This window comes from Salvia hispanica, unplaced genomic scaffold (genome assembly GCF_023119035.1).
Source record: "Salvia hispanica cultivar TCC Black 2014 unplaced genomic scaffold, UniMelb_Shisp_WGS_1.0 HiC_scaffold_22, whole genome shotgun sequence".
NCBI lineage: Eukaryota > Viridiplantae > Streptophyta > Magnoliopsida > Lamiales > Lamiaceae > Salvia > Salvia hispanica.
The window spans coordinates 3910-24579 of record NW_025951937.1 but is presented as its reverse complement, the minus strand read 5'-3'; the positions used below and the strand labels follow the sequence as shown (position 1 = coordinate 24579).

Genomic DNA, 20670 nt, shown 5'->3' with positions numbered 1-20670 from the left:
CATGAAGGTAAGAAAATTTCATCATGTGCATTTTATTAGACACTATATGCCTATGCTATCAATACTGAATGTCGAGCTCATTTATGTTATTTAATATTTCTAAATCAAATTAGGTCCAAATTAAACATCATTGATTAAGTTAATTTATGCCATAATTGCAATAAACACCTCTCTTTTCTAATATGTACACGTCAGTATCTCCGAAAAAATATTTTTTTATAAAAAGCACTGTCACGACCACAACTCCCTAGTGCTAGTGAGCGTAGCTATTTCGCGACTAAACAATTCTCAAAATCAAGGGACAACGTAAAAAGGGTGAAATCACTCAAATCAAAAGTATCAAAGGCATATGGGTACATAGTCAAAACGTGATCAGAGTATCAAGACTAAGTTCAAAGCTTGCTAGTACATAATTCTAGGTTTTGCAGCGGAAGAGTCCAAGACAAAATAGCACGTATGAAGACATGCTACTTTGGGCTACCTAACTACTTATTTAATATGCTTGTCCCAACACCTTCGCCTGCTCGTCCACGTTCAACCTGCACATTTGAAAATAACATGCAGGGCTGAGTATTTGATATACTCAGTGGGCACATTGCCAAAAATAGTTCTATCTTTAATTGTCAATGCCACAGTTGAGTGATCACGGGGTTTTACTTAAAAGACCCGAGTCACTAAAAATACTTTTCCTTTAGTAAAGATTTTGATTGCGCAATCACGTAACATAGATATACCATATCTGAACCTTGTGTGAACCGGGAATGTGGCCACATTCCACGACGGTCACTGGACCGGCCAACCCCTTTTGTTAGCTCACGGTCCCCTTATGTGTACACTAGTCCGAGTAGGGTTTGCGGCCCTACTGGGACCCGAATTCGATTTAACTAAATTGGCATAGCCAAGCAGATAGGTAATCATAAAACAAAACATGGCATGACAATATACTTGAGCAAAGATTCACATTTTCATACTGAAATCACATTTTGAAAGAAATGCCCACCTCAAAAGCTAAAGCTCCTTCCGAAATTTCCTTAACTTGGTCTTAGATGACGTTCGAAGACGTCCCTTTAGGAAATAAAATGATACTTAATTAGATTTTGAGATATCCATTAAGCTTAAACATGAATGCATCCTAAGTGCGATGATCATTTTATTCTTTCTCTAAATTTTCTAGAAGAGTTCTAGAATTCTTGGCATATTAATTAAATCAGTAGATTTAATTAAATTAGAAAAATTATTCACTTAACTAGAGGGTGCTACCTCCCATGCCATTTATTTAAGCATACTAGAATAAGCTCGAGGTCTATTCATCGTTAGCGTATTGTAGTCTCTTAAAATTAATTATTTGAGCACTCGTACTAAAATTCCGGAAGAAAAACGACTTGTCCTCGTGGAGATAAAATGCGGATTATTATTTAATCCATAACATAGGAGAGTCCATGGTTTAATTAAATTCTTAGCCCATATTTTATTTAATTGGTGGCCCAACCTATTACTAAAGAGGCCCAACAATATAAAATAAGAAGGCCCAATTACTCCCTCTAAACAAAACCATCGGTCTCTCCCTCTAAACAAAAATCCCCAAATCAAACCCTAATCCCAAAATCAACATCTCTCTCTTCTTTCTCTCGACGGTATCGCCGCCATCCGTTGCCGCCTCGCGGTCGCCGGAGTACGGCCGTCGGCTTCTCACTCTCGCTCACCTCTCCGCTGAGGCCACGGAGGAGTTCTCGGCTCGCCCCGCTTCGCCGCCTCGACTCCCAAATGCAAACCTCGCCGCCTCTACCTAGTCGCCGCCACCTGCCGCCGCTCGTCGCTGGTGTCGCGCCGTCGGAGAAGGAGAGGGAGTAAAGGCAGCCTATTGTGCTCTTGTTCCATTTATGTGTTAAGCTCTAAGAATGCTACTACTGTTATGAGATTTCTATAGCCATGATTCTGTGTTCTTGAGCTAGCATGGTGTTCTAAACAAGGGCAGAGGGTGTGCTTGTGTTATATTGATTGTGGTTCTTAAGTTGTGGTGCCTCTATATGATGACATGAAAATTTGATTGGGAGAAAAGGGTGGAGGTGTATTACCTCTGAAATTCGAAGGAGTGGCTGACTTGCTGCTGCTCACTACTTGCTCTACCCTCTAGCTCTCTGTTTTTGCTGAATTTTGAAGTGTGTGTGAAAGGAGTTGGTGTGTGGTGTGGAGGGGCCTTTATATGGCAGAAAATCAAATCTGTAACTCATTGTCTTATGTTCACTTTAGTTGGCTGTTTACTCTTGAGTAATTAAGGAGCTGCTTTAGCTCTTTGTTCTCTTATTGCAGTCAATCCTTTCTGATGGTCTTCACCCTACTTTTATTTAATTTATTTTGTTTCTATTCTGGAGTACAAGTACTCTTGCATTCATATAACTTGTCTGATTATTGCAGGGTGCATAAGAGAGACATTGGGAGTGGAAAGGAGTGTAGGGGCTGACTTGCCATTTTTGGGGAGGCTCTAGATTTATTATGGGTAAAACAAGTTTGTTCCATTTCTCTTGCAAAGGGGCTCTTTTAATTCTCTTGTACATATGCATTAAATATCTTGTTTGTATTTTGCAGGTGGGGAAGAGAAGTGTAGGCTGCGTAGGCTGCTCCAAATGTGGCTGCCCTCGGCCCAAAGGGCTGACTTAATGGGCCGCGACGGGGTGTAACGTGGACTTGGTTAGAGAAGGCCCGAAAGAACATTTCCTTTGTATTTTAAAATTCCTTTTTGTGGTTTCATGAGTTCAACAAGTATTTTAATGCACAATTGGTAAAACAAGAGAGAGATTGAAAAAAAATTTATTAGAGTATCGTTATTGGAGAATGAACCCACCTCATTAGAGATAGAAAAAATAAAATAAATAGAATGGTCTATTTTTAAGGAAAATTTCAAAATGACAAATGTGGTTCATTTTTAAGAGATGGAGGGGAGTATTCATCAAATAATGAAGTAAATTAAGTTGAACAGTGTTCATTTATTATTTAATTTAGTAATATTGGCCAGCTGTATTTCAAAACATATTACAATGAGTCACAACATTTTACTCTAGTAAAAACCTTTACTCATGCAGACACATATCTTAACAATATCCATAATTAATAAATCTCCAAATTGGACCCGCTAACAATGTTGCTTCTTATGGGCTTACGTTGCAAGACTTTTCCAAGATCAATGGCCTCGCGAACCTCGTCACCACAATACACTAGTATGTTTTTGTAGCAATCGTGTCATGTGGGAGTATATGACTTCAATTCATCGAAGATTGTTGCATATATTACAAGGAATGTCACCAACTTAATCATGCATCTGAACTTCATTATAATTCTTTTCAATTGACAATTTTGTTCAACTATAATTTTATGTTACTCATTATGTAAACATATAGATTTGTTACTAAATTAATATTGTTACAAATTTTTATCGGTTACAAAATCAATGCTAAAAATTAAATATGCATTTAAGTTTGACGATTGGATTCATTACAATTAACACAAATTGAAAATATTTTCTTTAAATTACGTAGTACTAGCTAGTATTTCAATAAAAAAAAGATAGTGGTGTCATGATATGTTTCTATTATATTACTTGAAACATATTGACATGGATACTCATCTAGTCATCTTTGTATACCTTATGCGAGTTATGCTAGTATGCGACATGTAATGTGACAAGTACTGCTTTATAATAAAAGGATAGTCTGTATTTAATTTAATTTAATTTTTTGAGAGTATATGCATTTGAAGCATGATATATTTTAGTTTATCATTATGCATCTCTAAAATAAATCCTATACAAAGATTGAAGACAACAATTTCTAAAATCAAAATATTGATTATTAGCTCACGATTTATACTTATAACTACTGGCTTAATTAAGGTAATTATGTTCTGTATTCAACAGTGTTTAATTTAAGTATCCATAAAAAATGAAGTTATAAATTAAGCTATCAGTGTTCACTAATTAATTTAGTAGCAATACCCAAACCTATTTCAAAATATATTTCTATGAGTTACACCATTTGCACAAATTATTATACTACTACTAAATAAATCTAAGACCCTCTTACTTAATCTATGCCTAAGAACTCAACCACTTATTCAATATAACCCGGCCCACTTAGACTGGAGTACATCCTAAATAGATCAGCAATTAAATTCCCTAAATAGGTCATTTTATAATTTAAAAAATGAATGTTACTCATTTGGAGAAAGTATAACAAACACACTTCAAAAAAAATATAATCTTATTAAAAAATGAATACTGCCTCTGTCCCTCAAAATTTGTCTCACTTTTCCCCGACACGGGTTTTAAAAAATATAATGAAAAATGAGTTAAAAAAGTTAGTGGATTGTGGGTCATACTTTTATATATTAGTTTTATAATAAAATATGAATAGGTATGAGTTAGTGGAATATGAGGTCCACTACCAAAGCTGATAAAAAGTGAAATGAGATAAATCTTGGAGGACGGACGAAAATGGAAAAATGAGAAAAAATTTCATGGACGGAGGTAGTATTACTCATTTGGGAAAGTACTCTCTCCGTCCCACTAAAGATGTCACACTTGCGGGACGGCACGGGATTATAACAGGTTTTGTTTTATGTGTTAAATGGAGAGAGAAAATATAATTTTTATATTCATATGAGAGAGAACTTTTTCTAAAAAGAGAAATGTGACATCTTTTATTGGACAAACTAAAAAGAAAAGCATGACATCTTTTGTGAGATAAAAATAGTATTATATATCATACTTCCTCTGTTCCTTAAAAAAATAGACTACCTTTATCATTTTGCAACTACATGTATATGTAATATTTTGCATTGAGCGACGAGAATTAGGCCTGTATTTCGAAGTTGGATTAAATATACCGTGACAGAATTAATAAAACTCCTAGGCATTGACATTACACGTCAACATCTCCTCCTTCTGACCAAATTAGGACTCCAAGTTGGAGTTAGGCATGTTTTTATAGCAATCGGGTTATGGCAGAGTAAATGAGTACTATTCACCTAAGTTTGTCACCATCTTTATACTTCATTATCAATCTTTCCTTTTGACAATTTTGTTCAACTCTAACTTTTTATTAGTTTTTATATAAATACACAATTATATATGAACATGTTAATGAACTGATGTTGAAACATAAATTTTATTTGTTACTAAATTAATATTGAAAAATTAATTATGCATTTTAGTTTGTAATAAAGACAACGAATTGAGTCATTACACTTAACACAAAATAAAAATTTCTCTTTAACTCTTCATATCCATACACATAATCAACACAAAAAATCAAATTAACTATATTCCATCATTATACTAGTGTAGAATACAATTTGCTATAATGGCATGAGAAATCACAAATAGAGAAGAGGTAGAAAGGGTGATATACAATAATCGTCAATACACTTAACTCATGATAAGTGATAACCAAAAATGGTATTCATGATCATTAGCACCCGATGCACTTATGATTGGCCCTCGAAATTGTAAGAAATGGAGTGATGCGGTGGATGAAAGAACAAATTGATCGAAGAATTGTGTGTAACGAAAACATAAATTGGTATTATTCGAGCTGAATCTAATCGAGAGGGAGTGTACAAAACAAGAATGAAAAAAACAACAAACTCCCAACCGCTATTTAAACACAAAAGTCCAACGGCTATATTAATCCAATGATTGAGATTAGATCTATCATTTTAAACTCGATGCGACTGCTGCTAAAACCAGCTCACTTGAGTTCATCTCCAGCTCTTGATCCGAGCATCTCTAGTCAGTGATTCGAGTCATCACTTATGCTCACAGTAACTTCACATGATTGGTCCATTTCCCCAAAAATTAAAGAGGCATCCTTATGAAGTTTATATGTTCCAAACATCATTTATGTGATGCTTGCAAGGCCATGGCAATCACATCAAAAATATCTCAAAATATATGATAATTCAAAACTTACACATACGGAATACTTATCAAATGCCTTAAAGCATAATATAACAAGCTTCAAACAATCACATTCGTTGTGTTTAGAATTTATTAATAGAAGTTCTGACAGAAGATAGGCCATTGATAAGTACACATAGGAATGAAGACAAGATCAATCAATAAAATAATTTCAGAATGAAAGCTAGACTGCCCATAAGATATTACATAATGGATACAATAAATTTTATTATAAAAAATGAATTCATGATAATGAACACTAGATCTAAAGAATTCATAACTCAATCCAGTATATCATGTTACAAATATATTAGGGCAATATATTAATATATTTAATATTTCATGTTACAAAGAATTCTTAACTCAATCTGGTATATCATGTTACAAAGAATTCTTAACTTCAATCCAGTATTTTAGGGCAATATATTTAATATTTCATCTTTATATTAATAAATATTAGAATTCTTAACTCAATCCGGTATATCATGTTACAAATTTAAATTTGATATAGTATATGGTATCATAGTACTAATTGAGTTTATGATTTTCATTTTAAGAATTTCAATATTTTAGTTAATTACATATTTTTAGCTCATTTATTTAATATTTTAAATCTGTATAGTTAATGCTTAGTAGTATTTTTTTTCTAAAGCATTATCATATCATGAAATAAGTTAGTAGTAGAATACTTTAAAATATACTTTATTAATTTGTTGCATACAGTGGATTGAGTTAATGAGGTCTAATTTTCATATAAGAAAATGAGAAAATTTTAACTGCTTAACTTTTTAATATATATGAAATAAATAAATAATTGAATTGATATTATTTAAACTATTAAGTCATTAATACTCATATAATTTCCTCTTGGAGATATCACTAATCACATCAAATATTCAACCAATTATCTCTTGGAGATATCGCTAATCACATAAAATATTCAACCAATTATCAAAGTGTGAAAGATTTTTAACTAGTTTTATATTAAAAAAACACTCAATATATGTCACAAATTATGTCCTTAAATAAATATTCTAAACATCACTAGTATTAAAAAAACAAACTAAAATTAATTTCAATCACTTATCCACAAAACTTGACAGTTTGAGGATACTTTAAATTTCCTAATTTGATGAGTCATAATCATGCGCAAAAGAGTAGGAATTTGGACAAGGATAATTGATTTGATGTTAAAATAGCATTAGGGTAAATTAGTCATAGTATAAAATGTATTATGTCAAAATATACATAAGGGTATTATGTCATAGAGACATTATGTCTCTAAATCACTACTCATAAATTTTTATCTGTTACTAAATCATTAATATTAAAAATTAAATATGTATTTAAGTTTGCAGTCAAGAAGACATAACGATTAGAGTCGCTACAATTAACACAACTAGAAAAGTTTCAATAAGTTATGATAATAATCATACACATAATATTTTACAAGTCAAAAATCAAACTAATTAAAGTCCGTCAATATTAGGGCTGTCAAACTATATATCGAGTAATATTCTTACTTTATTGTGAAATACTGGTGAGGATATCCAATTATATGTTTGCAAGAAATTTGTATGAAGATAGCACGAATCTAAAAATACCCCTCTACTCGAAGAGTTACTAAGCTTCATTAGTGTCTTCTTGAAAATTAGTCTAAAATCTGAAAATATGAATGCCAATGATGATGAGAAATTAACATTTGATTTCACAATTTCAAAATGGAAAACAAATTAGTTAAAATTACCCTTTGGATTCCTATTTCTGTAGCATTGCACTGCTCCAGACTTTTTGAATAATAATTCCATTGCATTGGATCCATACCAGGAACAGTTAATATGAAGTTGTATAAAATCTACAACATGTTAAATTGGACATAGATAAATAAATAAATAAATGTATGTTTAAGCAAAATGGCAAGCTAGGTACATCAAGAATGATAATAATATGGAGTAAATAATAGCTACAACTTCATACAACAATATGATGTACATCAAAAATGATAATAATATGGAGTAAATAATAGCTACAACTTTATACAACAATATGATGCATGCAAATGTATTATTGAGTAAGCGATATTAACTCCTCTTATATTTAACCAATGGTCTTTTCTACTTATAGTGTAATTTCAATTCTATTGGAGTAGTATTTGATAGATCGGTGTATAGTTTCATATGATTATTCTGACAATATTTATCATGATTTAGAAATTTAATGTTGTATTAAATTTTTTTCACCAATGGTCGTTTTTACTCTATGTGTGCCATTCGTAGATATAGACTATTTACCATGTCATTGTGTTGTAAAATTGTACCAGGTTTTGATTAGTAATGCGATTCGTCTACGAATCAGAAGTTGCCAATTCGAACATGAGACATTAATACGAAGAACTGAAAATGAGAGTGGAGCAAATTATAGATGATTTTTAACAGGAAAAAGGTGAGAAATGGGAATGAAAAATGGGGGAAAAAATCTATCGATATGAAGTTCCTATGCAAAACTAAAAAGTGTAGGTGCAGTGATACGATCATGGAAGCCGTGCGTCAAGGATTTCAACTACAGCTGGATTCAACCAGAAACCGTCCTATCGAGATGATATCCGAAAGCTATGAAACTACCACCAAAAACTGAATCTAAACAAGAATTGATGGAAGATTAGGAATGGAAAGCATGTGTATAATGACGAGATAAAAGAGTTATGACCATAGGACCTTGACCAAAAAGATGGAAACAACCCTAGGCAACTTTCAATAGCTCTATCACCCCTTGGCTCCACTACTCAATGGATACACTCCATTGATGCATACCTCTACTTGAATCAATCTATGAAATTGAGACAAGCAACCTTCAAGGAAGGAATTGGATACATTCCTCAAAGAGGAAAAACTCACTAGGGAGATATCTTAATCACAATCTTATCTTCATCTAGAATGAAAAATGACACCAAAAGGTATTTATACTAAGGCTCAAAATGTGGAAAAAGGCCCTTAAAAACTAAGTCTCGGGTGATTCACCCGGTCGGGTGAATTGCTGGGTGCAAAACACCCGCCCGGGTGTTCTCTCTGGACTCCCTCGCCAGTTCTGCGCGACTTCTGTAAAACCACCATAACTCCCTCATTCAGACTCCGATTGAGATGTGCAAGATACTCACGCGAAGCTGTTTCCAAGACGAAGACGATGATAGTAGTTTCATAGATTTCGGATATCATCTCAATAGGACGGTTTCTAGTTGAATCCAGCTATAGTTAAAATTCTTGACGCACGGCTTCAATGATCGTATCATGCAGTAATGTTGATTTTCTTGAACTTTACAGTCATTGTAAAATGAAAAAGTGGTGCACTAGAATTAATGAATTATATATTATGATATAGGGGCGTAATATGTCAGAATAAAAAAGACCACTACATTCCCTTGACTTAAATCACATGAATTAGAGAAAGATTACTTAAAACAGACAAGATCAATCATTAAGAAAATTTCAGAATGGAAGCTCGACATACATATACAATACTTTTTATTACGAAAAATGCATTCATGATAATTAACACTAGATCTAAAAGAACCAGAACCAGAAATTTAAGTATCCATCAAATAATAAAGTAAATTAAGCATTAATGTTTATTTGTTAATTTGGTAATACCCAACCATATTTCAGAATATATTTAATTGAGTCACACCATTTTACGATAGAACTATTATACTTATTTTGTTACACCTTATTTAGTAATAATAAAAGTTTGGTGGTGCAGTCATATAGCTCCAGGTCCGTCATAGATATATCTCCAAATTGCACCTGCCATATTTTCTGATTCCTCGCGGCTCAAGTTGCAAGATTTTCCAACATCGACACCCAATACGTAGAAACAATTAATTTCAACTCTATAAGTTATTGGACCGCTACATCTATGTATTATTTCTTCGTATGGACCGTTTGGTCCAGCACATATCGCCTCACGAACTATATCAACACAATACTGCGGCAAGTTTTTGTAGCAATCGGGTCCTGGCGGAGTATATGAGTTCGATTCGTATATAATTGTTGCACATATTACAAGGACCGTCACTATCTTGATCCTGGATATGAACTTCATTACAAATCTTTCCTTTTCATAATGGTTCAACTATAATTTTTAATAATCTTTATATGAACATATATACTAGTTTAGATGGATCTGATACTAAATTAATATTGATACATAAATTTTTATCAGTTACTAAATCAATGTTAAAAATTAAATATGCCTTTAATTTTGCGGTCAAGAAGACATAACGATTATATTAGGCTGTTGCTATTACAATTAAGTGATTAACACAAGCTAGAAAAGTTTCAATAAGTTATGATGATAATCATATACTACTACACAATATTTTACAATCAAACTAATTAAAGTCCATTAATAAACAAGATGGGCCCAATTATATTCTTACTTTATTGTCAAGCACTGGGTTGATTATCCAGTTATAGCTTTGCAAGATATGTGTATGAAGATAGCACGAATCCAAAAACACCCCTCTACTCGAAGAGTTATCGAGTTTCATTAATGTCTTCTTGAAAATAGGTCCAAAATCTGAAAATATGAATGCCAATGGTGAGAAATTAACATTTGATTTCACAATTTTAAAAATGGAAAAACAAATTACTTAAAACTACCATTTATTATTTCTATTTGTGTAGCATTGCACTCTTCCAGGAAACGTGAGCAATTTCCCAATTGAATTGGATCCATTTATTATTTCTATTTGTGTAGCATTGTATATCAAGAATGTTAATAATAGAAATAATAGCAACAACTTCTTACAACAATATGATGCATAGAGATGTATTGACTTTGCATACACAGTAAACAATACTAAATTCATGTAGTTTCATACCTGGAACGTATCAAAAGTTGATTCAGCTATAAAGAGTAGAGTGGCAATATCTTCAACCAAATACTCGGCAAAGAGACACTAAAAATAAATTTCATTAAAATGTGATTATCATTGTTGTCTTGTGTAGTATAAAGGAAAATGTTTCAAACAAAATATAGTCATCTCACCAAATTTGGATCCCTCTTAGATGTGCATGATCTAGGCAATAATTATCTAAGTTTCTGTGCAAAAAACAGTACAAATTAATTTATTGTACTATATGAAAACTTAATTACTAATTAAATAGTAAGAATTAGATAATACATTTGCAGCAATAACTCCAGCAAAATATATATTAATTAGGTGACTTAACATGTAATCTATCTACATTCTGTATGTAAAATATATATTAATTTTAATTTCGATTTACCCGCGAACAAAAAAATCACTATCCGATATTAAAATGTCAACAACTAACAAATAACACTTACAATTCACATATCAATATCGAGAATATCGAATGTCAACAACTCGTATTAAAATGTCAACAACTAACAAATAACACTTATAATTCACATATCAATATCGAGAATATCGAATGTCAACAACTCGTATTAAAATGTCAACAACTAACAAATAACACTTATAATTCACATATCAATACCGAGAATATCGAATGTCAACAACTAAAAAATAACACTTATAATTCACAAATTGAAAAAATTGAAAAAATCACAATTCGCGCTTCTAATCAAATTAGCATTTCAATCTCCCAACGCTATGCGAAAACACAAAATTAGATGAAGCAGCATACTTAATTTGCTCTTCTAATCAAATTAGTTTTGAATTGTGAATTAGTATAACCAAATGACTAGTTTCTGTTTTTCCAAAATTCAGTAAAGCAAATCAAACAGTTGAAATTTCAAATTAAAAAATCCTAATTCACGCTTCTAGTCAAATTAGCTAACGAAAACATAAAATTAGATGAAGCAACTTAATTAGCTCTTCTAATGATATTATCATCTGAAATTCGACAAAAAAAACAGTGAATCAGAGCGAGAGAGGAACGAAGCAACCGACCTAGGAGAAGTAGAAATAGTCAAAATCTTTGAGAAGAGATCTCAAAGATCACCGGAGGCGATGAGACAACCGGAAAAGATCGAGAAAATCACACGGCTCCGATTCCGGTGACAACACTGAAAAATACATGAGAGATCTCTGCTCCGAAACCGATAGATCGGACATGTGCTCGAACATCCTCAGATCGGAGGTGCGCCGCTTCGATTCCGATAGTGACAGAGACATCGCCTGCGGCGTGATCGATCTGGCGAAAGAGAAAGCGAAGGAGATTCACGGCAAGCTTCAGCCGCAACGTCACTTGATGCGCCACGACCTCCGCCGCGTCGCCCCGCCGGAATCGCCTAGCTAGACAACTCGAATCTTCTGCCCTTGCGGCGCCAGTAGCCTCTGATTCCTCGGTAGACGGTGGCGAAACGCCTTCCATTAGCTAATTGGTCGAAGATTTGGTGAAGTTGCTTTAATGGAGGAAAATTGGGAATGGAATTGGAGGAAAATTGGGAATGGAATTGGAGTGCTGGAAACCGCCCGTGTTTCATTTTTTTTTAACTTAAATTACCATTCTGCCATTTCATAATTAATTACTCTAAAGTATTTTTCATGTGGCAAAATCTGGACCACTCATTTATAAAAATGAGTGGCTGATATTGCATCTCATTTCTCAATTAGCCTAAAAAATCTCAATTGATCATGAACCTATACATATATATATATAACAAAGCTGGGTAAAACATGAATTTCTCTCATTTAGATAATTTTTCTTCAGCCCGTCATCTCTTTGTTGAGACCGAAAGGCTTCGGTGTGATCAATTGAAATATGCAAGACAAGTTTAGCCTTAATAGCTATATTCTTTTATATATATATTTCTCATCCCTATAATAATATACAAGGGCTCCTTTTATAATGTTCCAAGAGTCACTTGGATGACATATGAAACTACCCAACTCTTGACAAAGACACCTACTGAAATGAAAAGGCATCTCTTCATGAAAGGACACCTCCCTTGACTAAGACACTATTAACATGAATAGATATGACTGTTCATTACGTAAGCTTCCGTGGAGGCCTTCTCTCTCTTGTGCTCCTACGGATTAGTACAGACTCATCATCATCCCCTCCTTCAAGAACCAACTTGCCCTCAAGTTGGAGTTGTGGAAATCGACTCCGAACTTCGTCAACGATCTCCCACGTAGCATCATCTACATTCAAATGTTTCCATTTGATTAACACTTGTGCTTGAGGCTTACCTTTGACCAAAACCAAGCGTGTAGCTAACACTTCCTCTGGTTCAATCACCGGAAACCCTGTTTCTGTCAATGGCGGCAAAGGAACAGATTCTACTTTATCTCCGATACGCCTTCGCAACAAAGAAACATGGAATACCGGATGTACACGACTTGTTGGTGGTAGATCCAACTCGTATGCGACTGACCCTATCCACCTTAATACCTGAAATGGCCTGTAGAATTTACTTGCAAGCTTCTGATGTGTGCGTCTAAAAGCTGTCTGTTGTCGATAAGGACGTAGTTTTAGGTAGACCCAATCACCTACAACAAACTCTTCCGCCCTCCTCCCCTTATCAGCTTGAGCTTTTTGTTGTTGTCGTGCCAACTCCAAGTTAGCTTTTAATTCACTTAACACTTCATCACGAGAACGTAGCTCCGACATCAACTTCTTGTAGGAGAGATGATCTTATCTCATAAGGCACCACTATGGGAGGTGCACGACCATAGACTGCTTCAAATGGTGTCATTTTAATGGCTCTGTGATAAGTAGTATTATACCAGAACTCTGCCCAAGACAAATAATTTTCCCATAATCTTGGCCGATCTGCAATGAAACATCGAAGATATTGCTCCAAACTCCTATTGGTCACTTCCGTTTGCCCGTCAGTTTCTAGGTGATAAGCGCTACTCATGCGTAACTTGGTCCCCATTTGGCGGAATAGTTCTTGCCAAAATAGACTCATGAATACTTTATCTCGATCAGAGACGATAGACTGGGGGACACCATGTAGCCTCACTATATTTCTAACGAATGTTCCAGCCACACTTTTTGCAGTATAAGGACGTGAGATAGCTATGAAATGACTGTATTTCGACAATCGATCGACAACCACCATTACTACATCTTTTCCGGAGGACTTTGGTAGTCCTTCTACAAAATCCATCGAGATATCTGACCATATAGTCTTAGGGACATCAAGCGGCTCTAATAAGCCTCCCGGCTTGCGAGTGTCGGCCTTGTTGCGTTGATAAACGTCACATTGTTGTACATACTTTAGTACTGCTGCCTTCAAACCTTTCCAACAAAAATTTCGTGCAATTCGGCTGTAAGTGCGCAGGATTCCCGAGTGACCCCCAATGGTAGAATCATGGAACTCACTGATGATAGCTCGTCGGAGTTCATCATTTGTTGGCACCACCACCTTACCATCCTTCAATAGGAATCCTTGGTTGATTGTGTAGCGAGAATCAGTCTTACCTTCTCCTTTTTCCACATCATCAATCAATTTACTTACTTCATCATCCAAGGTAGAGTTTCTTCGTATTTCCTTCCATAAATTAGATTGTGGAACGGATATGGCATTCAGCTCAACTAAGTTTTCGCGCCGTGATAAGCTATCCGCAACACTATTCTCTCGTCCTGGTCGATAGACTATGTCATAGTCAAAACCGAGGAGCTTGACGAGCAACCTTTGTTGCTCAGGAGTGGAGATTCTTTGTTCCAAGAGGTATTTCAAACTTCGTTGATCTGTGATGATCCTGAATCGCCTCCCTAGAAGATATGGACGCCAAATTCGAATAGCCTCTAAGATATCTATCATTTCCTTCTCGTACATTAACCGCATCCTCAACTTTTCATTCAATCCCTTACTCAACTAAGCGAGTGGCCTTTTTCCTTGCATTAAGACAGCTCCTACTCCATAACCGCAAGCATCAGTTTCAATGATAAAATCTTCTTCAAAGTTGGGTAATGCTAGTACCGGAAGCGGTGGTCATGGCCTTTTTCAATACTTCAAATGCTTCACCCACAGCCTTATCCCAAAAGAATGTCCCCTTCTTAAGCAATTGTGTAAGAGGTCGTGCTATGCTTCCATAGTTACGGATGAACCGGCGATAGTACCCAGTCAACCCAAGAAATCCACGAAGACTAGTGACTGTTTTAGGCAATGGCCATGATGTCATAGCTTTTATCTTCCGGTCATCAACTCGAATTCCCTGCTCAGATATATAATGGCCCAAATATTCTAGCTCACGTCGACCGAACTCGCATTTTGATGGTTTTAAATGAAAATTGTGCTCACGGAGGATTTGGAATACATTATCCAAGTGTTGTAGATGATCCTCCCAACTTTTACTATAAATTAGTATATCATCAAAAAACACTAGAACGAACTTTCGAAGGTACTTACGAAATATTTCATTCATTGCCGATTGGAAGGTTGATGGCGCATTACACAACCCAAAAGGCATGACCACAAACTCATAATGACCATTATGTACACGAAATGCCGTTTTCGAAATATCTCTGGTATCCATCCTGATTTGGTGATACCCTGCCCTCAAGTCCATTTTACTAAAAACTTTGCACCGTTGAGTTCGTCAAGCATATCTTCCACAGTGGGTATGGAGAAACGATCTTTCATAGTGACTTCGTTGAGAGCCCGATAATCCACACAAAAATGCCATGATCCATCTTTTTTCTTTACTAGCAACACCGGCGATGAGAATGGACTAATACTTGGTCGAATTAATCCACTTTTCAACATTTCCTTCACTTGTCTTTCGATTTCATCTTTTTGATAGTGCGCATACCTTTAGGGCGCTACGTTAACCACAGTATTTTCATCCTTAAAGGTGATTCTGTGATCGTAGGTTCTGGGTAGGGGTAGCCCCTTTGGCTCGCTCATCACGTCATCAAACTGGTTCAATATTCTTTGTATGTCCGTGTGTACCTCCTCTAAGGCGGACTCTGTCTCTGTCTCTGAAGATTTCATAAGCACAAACACTGATGTCTCATTACTCGGCTCTTTGGTTAATTCATCCCACTCAATGGACTTGGCCTTTGGCGAAGGAGAAAATCCTCTAAGGATGTGCTCACATCCTTCTTGCTCAAAGTTCATTGTCATGGTCCGATAATCCGTCAACACTGGTCCAAGACTTTCCAACCAAGGTAATCCCAACACTACGTTGAGGTTACATACATTTAACCCATATAGTGTAGTTTGGAAAGTAATACCTTGAATCGTTATATTCACGCCTTCGAATCGGAGACTACATGGCATCTTGTCTCCATTGGAAACTCGAACATATATTGGAGGAATATGAACCACACTTAGTCGAAGATCTTCTGCACGTTGCGGGTGAATAAAATTCAGGCTTGACCCACTGTCGACTAGCAACTGAATTGTTTCATTCTTGATGCTGCCAATCATTCTCATTGACTTCCCTCTACTTTCACCCACGAGTGCATTCAATGAGATTGTAGGTTCTCCATTCTCGACCTCCTCGTCATATATTGGGCTTGAGTCTTCTTCTTCGTTTCCACTTTCAATAAGGAAAGCTTGTGCAAGTCTGCACTTGTGGCCTCGTGAAAAAGGCTCATCACAATTGAAGCACTCATTTTTTTCTCGTTTTGCTTGCATCTCTGCCCACGTTAATCGCTTTGTTGGGACTGAATTTGCTATATTTGAGGATCGGCTTGATGAACTCATATGAGCTGCTGGTGTGGAGTTTGTCATTCTCTGTTGAGTTTTGACATGCAAGCCTCCTGTTCGTCGAGTCTTAGCTTGCTCGTCAGCATGCCTAGCTAATCCGATAGCTTGTTCTAACGTTTGGGGTCGAAAGAACCGTATTTCTTTAGCAAGGTCGTCTTGGACTCCAGCCATAAAGGCCCCTAGTAGCACCTTGTCCTTCCAATGTGGTACACAATTAACCAATCGCTCAAATTCAATGAGATAAGAACGAAAACTACCGGTTTGTTTGAGCCTAACAATGGCTTCATCAGCTTCTTCAAGTTCTGCTGTACTGAATCTTTGTAGCAAGCCTTTCTCAAACATTGACCAGGTAATTCGAATGTGGCGTGCACTGAACCATTGCCACCACTGATTCGCCTCACCGTCGAGATGATAAGAGGCCCACTGAACCCATTTCTTTGCAGGAGTATCTTGGGCACGGTAGTATTGACGCGCTCTATTTAACCACACACGCGGGTCATCAGTGCCATTGAACTTGGAGAAGTCCATGCGAATAGGATTCTTCCAATGTTGATCGGTGTGTTTACTGCTTTTTGAACTTTCATCAGATTCAGAATTTTCATCCTCCCATTCGTCTTCTTCTTCATAATCCTCTCCTAAAGATGAAAACGGGTTTCGATAGTCTGCCTTTGTTTCTTTCTTCCTTTCTTTTTTTCTTTTCAAAATTGTCCGCATTTCTTCCATTCCCTCGAACATTGTTTGAACCATCTCTCGTAATTCTGTCATGGATGCTTCAAGTGATTCAAATCTAGCTCGCGTTGTTGCCATAGTTGAGACATATAAGTTTAAATTTTGCCCAAGTTACTATCGTAACGAGGCTCTGATACCAATTGTTGAGACCGAAAGGCTTCGGTGTGATCAATTGAAATATGCAAGACAAGTTTAGCCTTAATAGCTATATTCTTTTATATATATATTTCTGATATCCTATAATAATATACAAGGGCTCCTTTTATAATGTTCCAGGAGTCACATATGAAATGACACGACTCTTAACATAGATACATATTGAAATGAAAAGGCACCTCTTTATGAAAGGACACCTATCTTGACTAAGACACTATTAACATGAATAGATATGACTGTTCATTACGTAAGCTTCCGTGGAGGCCTTCTCTCTCTTGTGCTCCTACGGATTAGTACAGACTCATCACATTAACTCTACATAGAGTCATATTATGATTATAGTGATGTATATAATACTTATACTATACTATTGTGCTTACAGTGATTGTACGGTTTTGGTCTTACACTCACTATTTTGCCTTTGAGTGGAGTAATTTATGGTTATAGGGAAGTATATGTTGTTTACTGTGATGTATATGCAATTTATCGTGAAGTATACGATGCTTATAGTGAAGTATTCCATGCCTAGAGTGAAGTGTTTGTGATCCATACTTAGAGTGCATTATTTTATCATTTCAGTGAAGTAAAACATGTTTAGAGTGAAGTATTTCATGCTTAGAGTGAAGTGTTTATGATCCATGTTTATAATGCACTATTTTTTCATCTCAGTGAAGTAAAATGTGCTTAGATTGAAGTATTCCATGGTTAGAGTGAAGTGTATGTGATGCATGCTTAGAGTGCACTGTTTTTTCATTTCATTGAAGTAAAACGTGCTTAGAGTGAAGTATTCCATGGTTAGAGTGAAATGTTTGTGATCCATGCTTATAATACACTATTTTTTCATCTAAATGAAGCAAAATGTGCTTAGAGTGAAGTATTCCATAGTTAGAGTGAAGTGTTTGTGATCCATTCTTATAGTGCACGGCTTTTCATTTCAGTGAAGTAAAACGTGCTTAGAGTGAAATATTCCGTGCTTAGAGTGAAGTGTTTGTGATGCATGCTTATAGTGCACTATTTTATCATTTCAGTGAAGTAAAATGTGCTTATAGTAAAGTATTCCATGCATAGAGTGAGGTGTTTGTGATCCATGTTTATAGTGCACTATTTTATCATTTCAGTGATGTAAAACGTGCTTAGAGTGAAGTATTCCATGCTTAGAGTAAAGTTTTTATGACCCATGCTTATAATGCACTATTCTTTCATATCAGTGAAGTAAAATGTGCTTAGATTGAAGTATTCCATGGTTAGAGTGAAGTGTTTGTGATGCATGCTTAGAGTGCACCGTTTTTCCATTTCATTGAAGTAAAACGTGCTTAGAGTGAAGTATTCAATGGTTAGTGTGAAATGTTTGTAATTCATTCTTATAGTGCACTGCTTTTCATTTCAGAGAAGTAAAACGTGCTTAGAGTCAAGTATTTCATGCCTAGAGTGAAGTGTTTGTGATCCATGCTTATAGTGCACTATTTTATCATTTCAGTAAAGTAAAACGTGTTTAGAGTGAAGTATTTCATGCATAGAGTGAAGTGTTTGTGATCCATTCTTATAGTGCACGATTTTTTCATCTCAGTGAAGTAAAATGTGTTTAGAGTGAAGTATTCCATGCTTAGAGTAAAGTTTTTATGACCCATGCTTATAATGCACTATTCTTTCATATCAGTGAAGTAAAATGTGCTTCGATTGAAGTATTCCATGGTTAGAGTGAGGTGTTTATGATGCATGCTTAGAGTGCACTGTTTTTCCATTTCATTGAAGTAAAACGTGCTTAGAGTGAAGTATTCAATGGTTAGTGTGAAATGTTTGTGATCTATGCTTATAATACACTATTTTTTCATCTCAATGAAGTAAAATGTGCTTAGAGTGAAGTATTCCATAGTTAAAGTGAAGTGTTTGTGATCCATTCTTATAGTGCACTGCTTTTCATTTCATGAAGTAAAACGTGCTTAGAGTGAAGTTTTCCGTGCTTAGAGTGAAGTGTTTGTGATGCATGCTTATAGTGCACTATTTTATCATATCATTGAAGTAAAATGTGCTTATAGTGAAGTATTCCATGCATAGAGTGAAGTGTTTGTGATCCATATTTATAGTGCACTATTTTATCATTTCAGTGAAGTAAAACTTGCTTAGAGTGAAGTATTCTATGCATAGAGTGAAGTGTTTGCGATTCATTCTTATAGTGCACTGCTTTTCATTTCATTGAAGTAAAACGTGCTTAGAGTGAAGTATTTCATGCTTAGAGTGAAGTGTTTGTGATCCATGCTTATAGTGCACTATTTTATCATTTCAATGAAGTAAAACGTGCGTAGAGTGAAGTATTTTATGCTTAGAGTGAAGTGTTAGTGATCCATGCTTATAGTGCACTATTTTATGATTACAGTGAAGTAAAATGTGCATAGAGTGAAGTATTCCATGCATAAAGTGAAGTGTTTTGTGATCCATTTCAGTGAAGTAAAATGCTAAAAGTGTATAGACCTTAGAGTGAATATGATGACTGTTACTATGGTGAGCGGGAACAAGATTGGAAATGTATTGGCTAAAAGAAGCAGCAAGGGAATACTCCAAAGGCTAAGAGCAAAGTATTGCAGAGCATTAATGTTGTCGGAAACAAACCATGAATCATTGAATAACTTGGCAACAACATCAAAACATTATCAAGAATGTAGCAACAACATGGAGATAGATGTGGAAAAATGATTGTAAACTTCAAGCGTTCATGACAATTTGTATGAAACTGATATAGTTCATAATATTTGTCATTTAGTTCAATATAAAGCTCATTCGTTTCAATTAAATTCAATATTATGTTGACTATTTACTTTACTGAGAGCATATTTGCTTCACTATATAGCAGTTTTACATCATTGTACACAAGATTTACTACACTATATAATATTTCAACTTCACTGTAAGTATATGTTCACAATAAATGAACCAAAACATGTAATTGAAATAAAAATCACTCAAAAGTGTACTAAAAATGAGTCATAAGTGCTCTACAAAGCGAACTATTTTTGTCCAAATCCTCACTGCCTCTGTCTTGCCTTCTCATTCCCCTTTTTGCAATTCCTCGAATCATGGTGTCCAATCTCAAGACAGTTTCCACATTTTCACTATAAGCATGGATCACAAACACTTCACTCTAACACTAGAATACTTCACTTTAATCATGTTTTATTTCATTGAAA

At 35.2% G+C, this 20670-nt stretch overlaps 1 protein-coding gene and 2 long non-coding RNA genes across 3 annotated transcripts; 1 reads left to right on the top strand and 2 right to left on the bottom strand.

Moving 5' to 3' along the window:
* Positions 1–321: 321 nt before the first annotated feature.
* LOC125198731 lies at positions 322–1067 on the bottom strand. Its single transcript, XR_007172464.1, has 2 exons — positions 1001–1067; positions 322–539 (listed from the first exon to the last, which is right to left on the bottom strand). It is a non-coding gene; the product is annotated as an uncharacterized LOC125198731 (long non-coding RNA).
* A 1139-nt stretch (positions 1068–2206) lies between these two features.
* LOC125198732 lies at positions 2207–2746 on the top strand. Its single transcript, XR_007172465.1, has 2 exons — positions 2207–2497; positions 2587–2746. It is a non-coding gene; the product is annotated as an uncharacterized LOC125198732 (long non-coding RNA).
* A 12957-nt stretch (positions 2747–15703) lies between these two features.
* Positions 15704–17410, bottom strand: LOC125198733. Its single transcript, XM_048097021.1, has one exon. It carries the CDS (start codon positions 17408–17410, stop codon positions 15704–15706), a length of 1707 nt encoding a protein of 568 aa, XP_047952978.1.
* Between the last annotated feature and the right edge of the window lie 3260 nt (positions 17411–20670).